Here is a 13,923-nt window from a genome sequence, read left to right on the forward strand (position 1 = left end):
AACTAAGGTGTTAGGGAAAAACTTGACGGTTACCGAAACAGAGGGGTTTCAGAGGGAAACAGAACTAAACATTGTTAAAAAAGTGAAATACCTGGGGGTCAATCTGTCCTCCAAGAACTTGAATTTATTTAAAGACAATTATGAAAAATGTTGGTCAGAAGTTAAAAAAGATCTAGAAATCTGGTCAAGATTGAAACTATCCTTGTTAGGCCGAATGGCAGCTATAAAAATGAACGTTTTGCCAAAAATGTTGTTTTTGTTTCAGGCTTTGCAGATCGTGGACAGAGTGGATTGTTTTGGAAAGTGGCAGAAGGATATTTCTAAATTTGTCTGGCAGGGCAAAAAGCCCCGAATAAAGTTTAAAATATTAACTGATGCAAAGGAGAGAGGGGGGTTTGCCCTGCCGGACTTAAGGTTATATTATGAAGCTGCGGCCTTCTGCTGGATGAAAGATTGGATTTTATTGGAAAATACTGATGTCCTAGATCTGGAAGGCTTTAACAATTCGTTAGGTTGGCATGCGTATTTGTGGTATGACAAGGGGAAAACACATGGAATGTTTAAAAACCATATTGTCAGAAAAGCAATATTTATGGTCTGGAAAAAATACAAAGACTTATTGGAAAGCAAAACTCCGAGGTGGATTTCACCAATAGAGGCCAAAGCTCGGAAAACATCCAATATGGAGGCATATTGGCCGAAATATTGGGAAATAATAGAAAACATTGGAGGTAATTGGAGGTTGCAGAGCTTTGAAAAATTAAAGGATAAGGTGCAAAATTGGCTACATTATGCCCAAATTAATGAGGTTTTTAAGCAAGACAAAAAAATTGGATTCCAGGTGGAAAAATCGAAACTTGAGACAGAGTTGCTAGAACCAAAGACCAAGGTAATTTCGAGAATGTACAACTTGCTGCTTAAATGGAACACTCAGGATGAAATAGTTAAAACAGCCATGATAAAATGGGCTCAAGACATTGGTTACAATATCATGTCAGAAGACTGGGAAAAGTTATGGACCACCGGTATGAAGTTTACGGCATGTAATGCCTTGAAGGAAAACATTATGAAAATGGTATACAGGTGGTACATGACCCCAGTCAAACTCGCTAAGATATACCATTTGTCTGATAATAAATGTTGGAAATGTAAGGAGGCTGAAGGGACATTCTTTCACCTCTGGTGGACGTGCCCAAGATTGAAGGCCTTTTGGGAAATGATCTATAATGAGTTAAAGAAGGTGTTTAAGTACACCTTTCCCAAGAAACCAGAGGCATTCCTCCTGGGCATTGTCGGCCAGAAGGTGTTAAAAAAGGATAGAACTTTCTTTATGTATGCTACAACTGCAGCAAGAATTCTTATCGCCAAGTATTGGAAGACCCAAGATTTGCCCACACTGGAGGAGTGGCAAACGCAACTGATGAACTACATGGAATTGGCTGAGATGACTGCAAGAATCCGGGACCTGGGAGAAGAGGCAATGGAGGAGGATTGGAAAAAATTCAAAGACTATTTGCAAAAGTATTACAAGTTGTATGAAACATAAGATGTCGTATGATTTAGAACGTTAGCCCCAGCAATGAAGTTTAATTATTTAGGAAATTGTTAACATTTGGGAAAGAACGAAAGTTTAAATGGGTTAATCGATATCAGGTTATATTTTTAGAGTAAACGGAGAACAAGAGATTTAAACTTAAATTGCAATTGAAAATATAAAGAAAAACACGAAATAAGGGTATAATTTGCTGATGACTTTATTATCAAGAATGCACTATGCGGGAGATGTGGGGAAGTCCAATGGAAATTTGAAATAAGTTATTGAAATGGATGTTACTTTCTGTTCTTTTTTCTTTTCTTTTCTTTTATTCTGTCTTTTCTTATTTGTAATTTGGAAAAATGTAATAAAAATTATTATAAAAAAAAAAAAAATGTTCCCATGAGGTTTGTGGAAAGGGTAAGGTGTGGTGTTTCCCCGCCCCCTTTATTAACATTTCACTCATTTCATATTTTGCCATAGTTTCATTCCTTAAGCTGCAATCCTATATTTGCTTACCTGAGAGTCCCATTGAACTTGGTGGGATTTGCTTCTGAGTGGACAGGTGTAGAATTCCACTGCCAGCCTTACTTTAAGTGCATTTTTATTGACTTAGTGTTTTGCTTTGTATAAATCTTCCTATGGCAACACCTGTTAGGAGAGGCTGGCAGATAAATACAGGGAAGTTCCTCAAGGCTACTTCACTGGCTTGTTAGTGCCTGTTCATGATTTCAAGTTTAGCCAAAAGGAAAAAGAAATATTTTGCATTCAATTACCCTTCTGTCAGCCTACCCTAGCTCCAGGTGCCTCCTTTTCATGAATGGCAAAATTTTCAGTATGTTTTAACAGATCGTTCTAACAAATGATTTGTCAGAATGGACCTTGTGGCAAAATATATTTCACTCCATGGGTAATTGGAGATTTCCTACACACCCCACCCCCACCCCATTTATTGTTATATTTCTGAATAGCAGTCCTATTTATCCACCAGGCTCCCAGAATAGATTTAGATGACATCACTTCAGCTAGGAGCTCAGAGCAGATATATTTTCATTACGGAGTTGAGGGGGAGAGGCAACTTGCCGCCAGCTCCTTCATCTTTTTAGGATTCAGTTTATTGGCCCTTGTCCAGCCCATTACTGTCCCAGGCACTGTTTCAGCACCAACACAACTCCACCTTGTTCAGATAGTATGGAGGGGTGACTCCAGACTCCAAAGCCCCTGATGACCATTACCAGTGGCTTATAATACATGTTAAATAGCAATGGGGATGGAATAGAACTCTGCAGGACTTGACAGCACAGGTATCATGCTAAGCAAATGCCACCAATGCTGTTTTTTGGGAATGGTACAGAACATAATCACCATATCACTGTGGCCACTTTAGAAGGATACCATGGTTGATGGTATGAAAGGAGATCAAGGAGAGCCACTTGCCTGTCCTCCTCCCAAAGCAAGTCATCAAACAGAGTGACCAAAGCTGGTATTGGTGCTGGTTTGGAATTGGTCCAGATAATCAGCTTCATCCATGAATGTCTAAGCCATACAACCATAAGAACTTGGCTTGTGGAGTGACGTCTAAGCCCACCTGTCTCTATGGGGAATGTTTGATGTGTAGCTACCCATTCAATATCCAGTCTATGTAGTCCAAGCACACAGTTGATTCTCTAATATTTTCCAATGGATCATGTGACATGTGACACTCATAGGCCAACTTCAGATTTTGGTGTTCTATGTGATTATCTAGATCTGCCTGATCATCTCACATGAACTGGCCACACCATCTGTATCTGGCAGGACCTTGCTCCTTGGCCAGCATAGCACTCATTGATCATGTTATGAAACTTAATTGATGGTTATCAATTCCCTGAGGCATCTGAATAGCCTTATTCATAATTTCTGCTTTAGGACTGTTTTGTGTCTATGCTTGAGTGCACTCAGAAGGCAATTATAAGAAAAGTCACTGTCTGGTGGGTACAACAATCCCAGAAATACTCAGTTAGGTAGGAAATTGGAATTTGGCCATTGATTTAAGCAGAATGTGAATTTAGTAGCCATTCACCACCATAGGACCCATGTTGGTCAAATTATAAGGCTTTTGGGTTTTGGTAAACAACTTTTGCTTTGTGATATGGAATGGCTAAGCTGGCCGATGGCTTAGAATATTTAGTTCTTCAATGAACAAAGCAGTTTTCTCTCAGGGTTCTGTAATGCAAGGGGAACTTGGCAGTTTGGTTACAATTAGAGCCTCACACAGGAAATGTCTGAGGACCGGTAAAAAGCACCAGAGTCTCAGGAATCTTAAAGAACAGGAAGCCTAGGGGCAAGGACTGTGAAGAAAAAGTGTAGGGTCAGCAGTTGACCGATAAAGAGGAATCTGAAAGAAGGGTAGGTGGATCATGAAATTGAGGGAATAGTCCAAGAGAAATAAGACCAAATAAAAGGGTAACGTGACTCTGAAGGAACTTCACAGCACTTAAGCTCAAGAGAGGACTTACTATAGGGCAAAGGGGCACCGGTGGGCTGAAGATGGCAAGCAAAGTAGTCAGTGGCCTAAGCACTAGGTAACAGACCCAAGAAGTTGAAGGAAGCAAGTGCCAAGATGAAAGCAGCATTGGACCAAACCACCCACCATGTTAAGGACTGGAGGGTCTATATTATATTGGCATGATATCAGAAACAATAATAGTAATAATAATAATAGTAATAATAATAATAATAATTTATTTATTTATAGCCCATCCATCTGGTTGGGTTTCCCCAGCACTCTGGGCGGCTCCCAACAAAATATTAAATAGAATAAAACATCAAACATTAAAAACTTCCCTAAACAGGGCTGCCTTCAGATGTCTTCTAAAAGCTAGGTAGTTGTTTATTTCCTTGACATCTGATGGGAGGGCGTTCCACAGGGCGGGCGCCACCACCCAGAAGGCCCTCGGCCTGGTTCCCTCTAGCTTCACTTCTCGCAGTGAGGGAACAGCCAGAAAGCCCTCAGAGCTGGACCTCAGTGTCCAGGCTGAACGATGGGGGTGGAGACGCTCCTTCAGGTATACTGGAAGCAAGCAGTCAGGCAAGTGAGAGAGAAAGGGTGCATAGAGTAATTAGGCAAAAGCTTTGATAGAGAACTACCTAAAAGCTGCAGAACCAATCCTATGAAACGAAAGAACGGGGAGTGAGAAAGGTGTGAGTGGGGAAAGTTCAAATTAAAATCTAAGCTGGAGAAGAAGTTTTGGATCATAATTTTTGAGGCAGTCATCGCAATCCTTCTGTCTCTTATTTCCTAGCTGGAAAATCCAAGTCTTGGTGACTTCCAAGTAAGCATGCCTGGGCTCAGCCTGTAAAGGAGCAATGCATACGAGGTGAATGCAAAACATTGGGTGAAAGGCTGGCTGAGTTTGTGGGAAGCATGCATGGGCCTCTTATTCCTCTTAACATAGTGTTTTGCTGCCTGAATGCATGCCCATACCTGCTCATGAGTGGCAGAACAAGGGAAATGGGGCTTTAATTTAATGTCAGAGTGGATTGTGCTCATACTGTGTGGGGTCAGTTTATTTTGTCATCTGTTGGCCACTTATTTCCTTTTTCTTCTCTAGGTTTCGATTTTACTATATGTATGCATAAATGGAGAAACAATGGTGGATTTGAAATGAAGTTGATTGCATGTATTGCAGGCTGCCCAAAATTGATGGGGGTTTTTTGTTTGTTTGTTTCGTTTCATTTTTTTAAATCTCAGTATGATTCAAACTTAAGTTACCTCACTAATTTGTATTACCAAACTTTCTCTCAACTGGGATGGAGTAAATATGTCAGCTAAATGTTAAAGCAAGGTTGGAGTAGGGGCTCTGAATACTACTTCAGCTTCTTGGCTGTGTTGTAAAAAAATGTCACAATATGATCCTTCCCACCATCCCTTCAAAGGCTGCTTATTTCATTATTCCTTGTATTATTTCCTTGGGATGATTATGTTCCCAAACATATTTGGCCTACTGCCCCCTTTTCAGGGGAAAAAATTGCTCAGTGCCCCCCTGGAAATCTACCTTCTTTAAGCGAAGGGGGAGGTCCAGCGCCACATCCTGTATGCCATTGGCCAAATAAGCAGGCAAGCTGAGACCCATTTCCTGGGCCTGGGTGAAGCCACGAAGGGTCCACCCAAGCTTGGGAAAATCCCTTACCTCCAACATGACTGCTGGATCCAGGGGGAGGTGTTGTCGCCATCCCTCAACAGTGCCTGGCCTGGCGATAAGTGTCATTACAGCTGGGCTGTCTTTAGCATATGCGCTGCCGGGGCGCAAAGATCCATCCAGCGCTGCCCCCCCCAATTTAGTTTAGCCCCCAAATTAACTTTTATTATGCTTATGTCAGACACCACGCTTACGCCTTATCTCTTGTTTACGTAAGAAGGGAGGAAACAAACTTTATACTTGCTCATTTATACGCTTAGCATTTGTCGTAAAATGAAGAAAAATGCAGATCGCAAAATTCATAGTGTGCGCTCTAGGTGCATTTTTGCGGAAATGGAAAACTAAAATCACGGGCTGAGAAACACGTGTAGTAGAGCCCTAAGTACTAAGTAGTTAGTCAAAGAAAATGCCGACAATTCGCGAAAGTAAACATTATTCTTTTAACGATTTCCCTAAACGAATTTGAACTGTGAGTGATGAAATTAAAACACAATTTGCAATGTTTCACTCGCGGCACCTTTGACACGACTGATCTCACGCCGCCTGTCTGCCGCTGGCGTGAGATCAGTCGTGTCAAAGGTGCCACTGACCCCACTGTTGCATAGCAGCTCAATACAAAACATAACATAATCTTACGCGGCTTCAGCGGCAAGTGCCTGGTGCCCCCCAGAATTCAGCACTCGGGTGCCCCACACCCCTTGCACCCCCAGAGAGCCAGTGTGGTGTAGTGGTTAAGAGTGATAGACTCGTAATCTGGGGAACCGGGTTCGCGTCTCCGCTCCTCCACATGCAGCTGCTGGGTGACCTTGGGCCAGTCACACTTCTTTGAAGTCTCTCAGCCCCACTCACCTCACAGAGTGTTTGTTGTGGGGGAGGAAGGGAAAGAAGATTGTGAGCCACTTTGAGACTCCTTCGGTAGTGATAATGCGGGATATCAAATCCAAACTCTTCTTCCCAGGTAAAGACGACACTGCATTACCGAACAGATGAAACATGTACGAATGGTTTTTCAAAATTTTCTTTTTTCTTTCCTTATATTTCCACCGCCCCCTTATTTTTATTCAACGTCCCCCAATTGCACCTGAGGCTACCACCCCCCTGGATCATTCCATCACCCCCCATCTCCCACATTGGGAAACAGTGATATAGACATACATCTGTGTCAAGGGTTCAGGAGCAGAGGCGAGGGCAAGGGAGGAAACAGAGAGCGAGGGGGAGGAGGCAGAAGAAAAGATGAGTGATGACGACGACCCGAGATCTCCGAGTCTTTCCAGTGAATCAGAAGATTCACAGGAAGGAGCGCCAGTGGCCAGAGCAAGGGGGGAGCTTAGGGGTACACCCCAGGAAGAAGGGTCCAGAGGGGGCTCAGAGAGCAGCAGTTGGAAATCGGGGCCAGCATCACCAGCAGAACGCAGTGGGGAGGAAGGGCGCCAGGTACCGAGTTCTGGCAGCTCGCAGCAGGAGGGAGGACATGAGTCAGGAGTGGCCACACCTCCATCGGGGAGCGAGGAAACGGTCAGGCGGCAAGTGGAAGGTTGGGCGCGCACGCCAAGTTCAAATACACAGGAAGGTGGCGCAGTAAGCAGCCCGGAAAGGGAGCCAGGTCCTAAAGCCCGGCGCAAGGAGACAGAAGGGTCCGGGGGGTCAGCGTCAGAAGCGTCCCGAAAGGAAGAGACCACGGGGAGCAGAGGGACCCAGAGAAGAACGGTCAGGCGGAAAAGGTGGAGTAAGGCTAGGGTACTTAGCTGGTGTACAGGGGGCGGAGACTCAGACGGAGCTTCGCCGGGTCTAACCCTTAAGACGTAGAGCTGCACGCAGCCGCTTGAGAATGGAAACTGTAACTCAATAAAGACTTTTACAAAGTGACCGCTGGCTAGCGTGATCCTCTGTGAGCTAGGATCTGGAGTAGCTCTGACAATCTGTGTTCAAGAAAATACACAGGCCACAACCCAGCAGATTAGAACAATGGATGTGGGCATGCAACTAGGCTTCAGCTTCGGAAAATGAACTAAACCAAAAACTTCTGTGTTCATGGATCACAATGCTGGCTGAGTTAGAAGCACCTGTGCAGTGCAGAACAACAAACCTGACACCCACCTCTGCTCAAATGTCACATGGGCCCAAAGGGGAATCTTTGCATTAGCAAACAAATCTGAGTAAATCCAGAGAGTTCCTGTCCTTGGCCCCATTGAAGATGCAACTCTTACACAGTAACATCTGGATAGCACCGCATTGGCTACGATGAGGCCAAATCCTTCATGTTTGCTCTTCAAATGTCATTACTTAATCCATGGCCTAGTGTAGGTGGTACCCAAGAGGTGGGGCATTACCAGCTTCCACTATTTTCTGTTCAGGATGGAGAGGAGAAGTTAGCCTGCTATGCCCAGGGGTCTGATACCTGCAGCTGGTTGTCTGGTCTAATGAACAGTTTGTTGACAAGTTAGAGTCACTTACACAGACCAAGGCTTCTTAACCCGCTTTTGTGCTACTTGGGAACAGTTTTCAGTTGGATAATCCAAAACCTGCTCTGGGGCTGAGGGGAGCTGAACAAGCCATAGGTTCTTTTTGTGTTTTTAGTGTGATGCCTGACATAGTTATGCTCTTTCATTATTTTCAAATTTCAAATTAATACTGTATCTTATTGTGTATTTGCACTTTTGAAGACCTAGAATAGCTCCTACAGCCACACTACGGAATGCATTGCAAACAACCTATGTCAAAGTCACAACAAAAGCATCATGGCTCAGTAGTCAGAGTATTTGTTTTGCTTATTACAGATTTGCAATTATGCTGGGCCTGCAAAAGTCATTGTGCAGTTAGTCACAAATGGAAAGCATGCTCACCTGCATGCTCACAGCTTGGTGGGGAAGCACTGTGAAAATGGAGTGTGCACTGTTAACGCAGGACCAAAAGACATGGTTGTAGGGTAAGTGCATCTGTGTATTGTAATTGCAACTGAGATTCCCCCTCTCCTACCTTTGAACACTGACTAGGGACAAACCATCCTGTCCTGATGCAGTTTCTTGAAATTGGGTGTAGTGGCAACCTATGGCTTCTTTCAAGAGAGGAAAATTTAGACCATTTCAGAGGAGTGGGGAGAGTGCAAACAGAGGGCTCATGTACATATTGTCAAAGCATTCTTGAGTGTTAACTCTGAACTGGGGATAGGGGAAGAGGTTCGGTTCATGTTTTGGGAATCTGCCCTTCCCAAAACAAGATGCTAAGCGAATTATAGTTCTGTGAGGAGCACCCTCAACCAGCTACTGTCCCCGGGATCCTTTGGGAGAAGCAATGACAATTTAAAGTGGTACAAAAGTGCTTTCAGTGTTTTGATGTGGGTGTGATGTAGCAATGAGAATGCTAAATCCTAGTTAATCTACTTCCTATTTTAAAGAGATTGTTCAGATAAAGTACACATTATATTGTTTGCAGAGTTAGATCCAGTTTCAAAAAGCTGCTAGTTTGATGTCTTTAATCTACTTTCTGGAACATATATGCCAGTCTTGAAAGAATTCCAAGACAGGCTGCTTTTAACACTTGAAGGTTTTTGGCTTTTGATGTTGAGACCCAACTTGCCAGCAACTTGAATTCAAAACTTCAGATTTGCTCTGTTGAGATTTTGCTGTGCATCTTGAAAGATTTGTCACGCTACCTGTTATGTGTTTTTTTTTAAATCCGAATACTGAAACAATACATTTGCCCCAAGGACTCAAAACTTTTATTTGGAATGTAGGCATATTGCTTGCTTACATTTGTGAGAATGTGTTGTGTTTTTTTTTTAAAAAAAAAGATCTGGAACTTCCCCTTAAATTCAGGGTATATAATTCTCAGCTATTTGTTCAACAATGCATATTGTTTAATGTCCTATTGCTGTTAAAACTAAAACCTTCATAACCTTTCCCATACAGTATTACAAAAAAAGTATTGAGTGACTTAATCAGAGCTGTGTTTACCATTTATTTGCAGTTAAATTTCCTCCAAAGAGCATAAGACTTGTGGTTATTCCTTATTGCATTTTATTCACACAGTAGCCCATTGACATGGGTTAAGCAAAGAGAGAGAGAGAGTGAGCCCAACGTCACCTTAGATCAGTCATGAAGTGGGCTTCAGGACCAGTTGGGGATTTGAATACAGGTCTCTGTGGTCTTAGACACTCAAAGCACTTTAACATGCTGAGTCATAGGTATTCTCAAAAACAAAGAGAGCACAGGCAGTAGAATCATTTTAATTCCATTGCCTAAGCTGCGTTGACTGGGGCCAAGGGACCAGAAAACATAAGTAGCAATGAAAAATTGTACTGTACTCCCTTTTACGTGAACAAATTCAAAGACCTACTGCAGGTAATTATCTTGTACTTCTGTGTAGATTTCCAAACCTGGGGATACTGCACGTTACAAAGAAGAGAGTCTTAGACACACTGGAAGCACGTATGATTGATTCCTGTAAAAAAGGGTATAACCCAGGACTCCTAGTACATCCTGATCTCAGCTATATACAAGTGGAAGGTGGAGGGGAGAGACAGCTAACAGGTGGGTGATAACTGACTGTGGTTCGGTATCTCTCTTAAGAAAGGAAATGATTTCTTGCTGTGCCTGTCAACTCTTTATTTTCTATTCCTTAAAATAAGTATCCCCCAGGTTAAATATAGTTAGTCCTGCTCACTTGAATTTCTTAAAGGAGAAGAATGATGCCACTTGTGATGTTTTTAGAAGAAATAAAATACAATGGGAAAAGAAAGCAAAAGCTACTTTGTGCTGCGATGTGTGTTAACAAAAACATTTTCAAAGTTCATTTCTGCATTAATAAGTCCCACAGTCTTGAAGGTCATCCATCCATAATTAATTACTAGAAGGTTAACTAATTTTAGCCTAATTTCCATCATCACATGGGGAAACTTAGAGGTAGGGCTTAGCTACTGTATATGTTCCACGTAGTCCCATAGTCCTTACCCTGCCTCCCAAAGGGAGCTCTCTCATCAAGTAAAGCAGCTGTGGGTGACTTCAAGTTGAGCAGAAGAGCAGCAGAACTTCCCATATCACTTAAGGAGAAACGCAGTGGGAAGTTTGTGCATGCAGTATTGCACATGCAAAAGGCTTGGCAACCCTTTTTTGCCCCGCCACCAGTCATCTTCTCGCCTTAAAGCCACCTACAGCTAAGGGAACATAGGAAAGTAATGCATCAGTCCATCTAGCTCAGTACTGGTTGCACTAACTAATGGTAGCTCTCCAGAGTTTCAAGCAAAGGTCTCTCCCAGCCCTCTGGAGAAATGCCAGAAATTGAACCTAGGAACTTCTCTGTGCAAAGGAGATGCTTTTGCTGCTGACCTGCAGTGGGGATGGGGTGGTGGGTGAGAGAATTTTGGAAATGAACTTTTAACATAATTCCTTATTTCCTTGATAATACCAGTTGGCCCTTTTCTGTGTTGCAGTCATGTTAAAAAGACCTTGTTCTCAGGCAAGATACATACACAAATAGAAAACAAACCTATACAAATACATTTCTCAGTAATGTGCCTGCTACATTCATATTTGACTGCACAAAGGAAAAACAGTATCTACAAAGTCCATAAATGTTCATACTCCATGGAAGTCGCTCTTCCTGTGTCTCTTCTACTGGTATAGTCAATAAAGTTTCACTAGGTTCTAATAAAAGTATATGGTTTACCTTGGCCTCTTAATAGTTTCATTTTGCTTTCTTGACCGTTTGATACCAAAATTCCAATGTAGCAGTGCTGAAGTTCTTCTGATGTCTGGCAATAATGTTTGAAGCAAGTCCCCATGTGCTTCCTTAAGCATAGAAATGTATTCTAAGTGCATTCATTGGGGAATGCCCAACATAAATAAAGTTAGTTTTATTTGCAAAAGTTGCTGGGCTCTGAGTCAACTTTATGTTGAATGCCACCAATCTATCTGCAATGGAAAGTTTCAACTTTTTCCACCAGAGAACATCCTTTTCTTCGGTTTGCCAAAATTTGCCTTGTATGGTTTATTTAAATTTCTAGTTATTGGGATGTCTAAATAGTGACAGTTATGATAATGTGTAGAAATTAAAATAATACCACATAATGCTGATTGAAGCTTCAGTAGAATGTTAAAATAGGCCTAGATGTAGTGATCACCAGATCGTCTGCATACATCAAGAATATCGTTTCCCTTAATGGTGATTCCATGAATGGGTTGGCTCCGCTTTAAGCCTTCTTGCTAGTAGTTCTAATGCCAAGATAAGTGCAGTTAAGGAGCACCTTTGATTCACCATTTTTTGCATATGGCAGTTTCATGATTGGGTTGACTATTTGGCGGCATAGGATGAAGCCTTAATTTTGCCTGCTGAATCTTCTCTTCTCCCACCCTCACTGCCATCTTTTGCAGGTACCACCGTTACAGATATAAGGTTACAATAATTCAGTTCCTTTCTTCCTTGATTGCAGAGAGAGAAAGAGAAATCATTCGTCAGTCAGCTCTTCAACAGACAAAAGAAATGGACCTCAGCGTAGTACGGCTCATGTTTACAGCATTTCTTCCTGACAGCACTGGCAGCTTTACAAGAAGACTCCAACCTGTCTTGTCCGATCCTATATATGATAGCAGTGAGTGTCTTGCCTATCTTCATTCATTCTACTATGGCCAAATCCCAGTCCAGTGCTTATTTTGATTTATGATTGTTTATTCTTGTAGGGTTGGAGAGGCTGATCCCCATCGCTTTTAACATTCACTGAAAGTTTGAGATCTTTTAAAAAATAGAAAAATACCATGTAATGTCTGAGAAACATAATTCCCTACACACTACGACAGTATACACTGTGCATGCGATGCAAAGGAGAACAAAGATGAAGGAGAACCTAGGACACGTTTGCTTCTGATGCATAACTAGTGTTCCTTTTAGTGTCTCCCTTGATGCACCCAAAGATGTCAGTCAAGTTCCAAGGTCATGACTTATAGATCTACAAATTAATGACATGCTGTCAACTAAACTGCCTGTAAAATGTCTGTCGTTTCGAAGAGCTTTGATATTCAGTGTTTTCTTTGCCACACAGTTAAAATGCTTGAAGAGTAAAGCATACAGGGCATAATCCAAACAACTCCCAAGGGTTTCTGGGTGGCATGTTGCAAAGGCTTGAGAATATGGTTCAGCTAGGACTTGGGTGCTACTTAGCAAACCTTATAGTTGGGTGGTAGATTGGCGGTGGCAAGCAGTGTGGAGCACATCTCAGCTCTGATAGTCCTGAATGCATTGTGGACAAAGCAGGTAATATATTGGAGACTTCGAAGACATCTTGGGTATAAACAGGAAACTAAACTCTCCTCCACCTCCATCCCAGACTTACCAAACCTGCTATGAGCCACAGTCTAGTGAATCCACTTTGTCCTTGAAACCTTCAGCCCCCGCCTCTGACTATAAAATGGCTTATTCCCTGTGGTCTGAGACTGGGGGCCTGGCATCCTTCTCTACATCTGAATTTCCAGTCCTTGTGTGTAAGGAATTGTTCTTATATCTGTTTAATTATCAAGCAAAAAATAGTTGTTGGCAATACTTTTTGTGGGGGTGGGGAGTAAGGCCTGCTAAAGAAAGCCTTCTATGTGGAACCTGCAGCAACTTTCTCCTTTGGAAATGGTATGAATCACAATAACGATGGTTTCTGTTTCGTGGTTGCGTTTCATTCCCCCCTTATCCTTTCTTCAACTCAGTTCAGTAAACTGTAACCTGCCTTAAGACATCTTGCCAACTCTTCAATGTATTGTAACTCTTACTATGGCCATATTATAATATTAAAAGATGGATCAGATGTTCCTCCACTTAGTGCCTTTAATGTCAATTCAGAACAGTTATGAATATTGTGTGGATGTATTTCATTTTGACTTTGAAAATAAAACATGGCTAGAGGAGGCTCTTGCAGGAGTAAACTTCATAGACTCCCCGTTTTTACCAAACAGAAGCCCCCAATGCATCTAACTTAAAAATTGTACGAATGGATCGGACAGCAGGCTGTGTGACAGGAGGAGAAGAGATTTACCTTCTTTGTGACAAGGTTCAGAAAGGTGAGAACTCAGGATGCTTTATCATATTTGAGCATGATTCTAGGATAATCACTAGGACTTCATAACAACCACTGTTCTAAGTGTGTCAAACTATGACCATAATCACACTATACATTTTTTTAATGTGTTTATGGGAGGGGGGTTATCGGTTTGTTTCTATTTTATTCTGTAT

The 13,923-nt window shown here is 42.1% G+C and overlaps 1 protein-coding gene across 2 annotated transcripts in view; it reads left to right on the plus strand.

Annotated features, from left to right (window-relative positions):
- Nucleotides 1-13,923, plus strand: part of NFKB1 (nuclear factor kappa B subunit 1) — a 237,078-nt gene that overhangs the window by 191,519 nt on the left and 31,636 nt on the right. For both annotated transcript variants that reach the window (XM_082236910.1, XM_082236909.1), the window contains exons 6-9: nt 8,493-8,641; nt 10,081-10,244; nt 12,143-12,301; nt 13,647-13,751. In XM_082236910.1, the coding sequence (XP_082093036.1) occupies nt 8,493-8,641; nt 10,081-10,244; nt 12,143-12,301; nt 13,647-13,751 (577 nt within the window). The remainder of the gene's footprint in view (nt 1-8,492; nt 8,642-10,080; nt 10,245-12,142; nt 12,302-13,646; nt 13,752-13,923) is intronic.

This window comes from Podarcis vaucheri (genome assembly GCF_965113315.1).
Source record: "Podarcis vaucheri genome assembly, chromosome: 9".
Lineage (NCBI taxonomy): Eukaryota > Metazoa > Chordata > Lepidosauria > Squamata > Lacertidae > Podarcis > Podarcis vaucheri.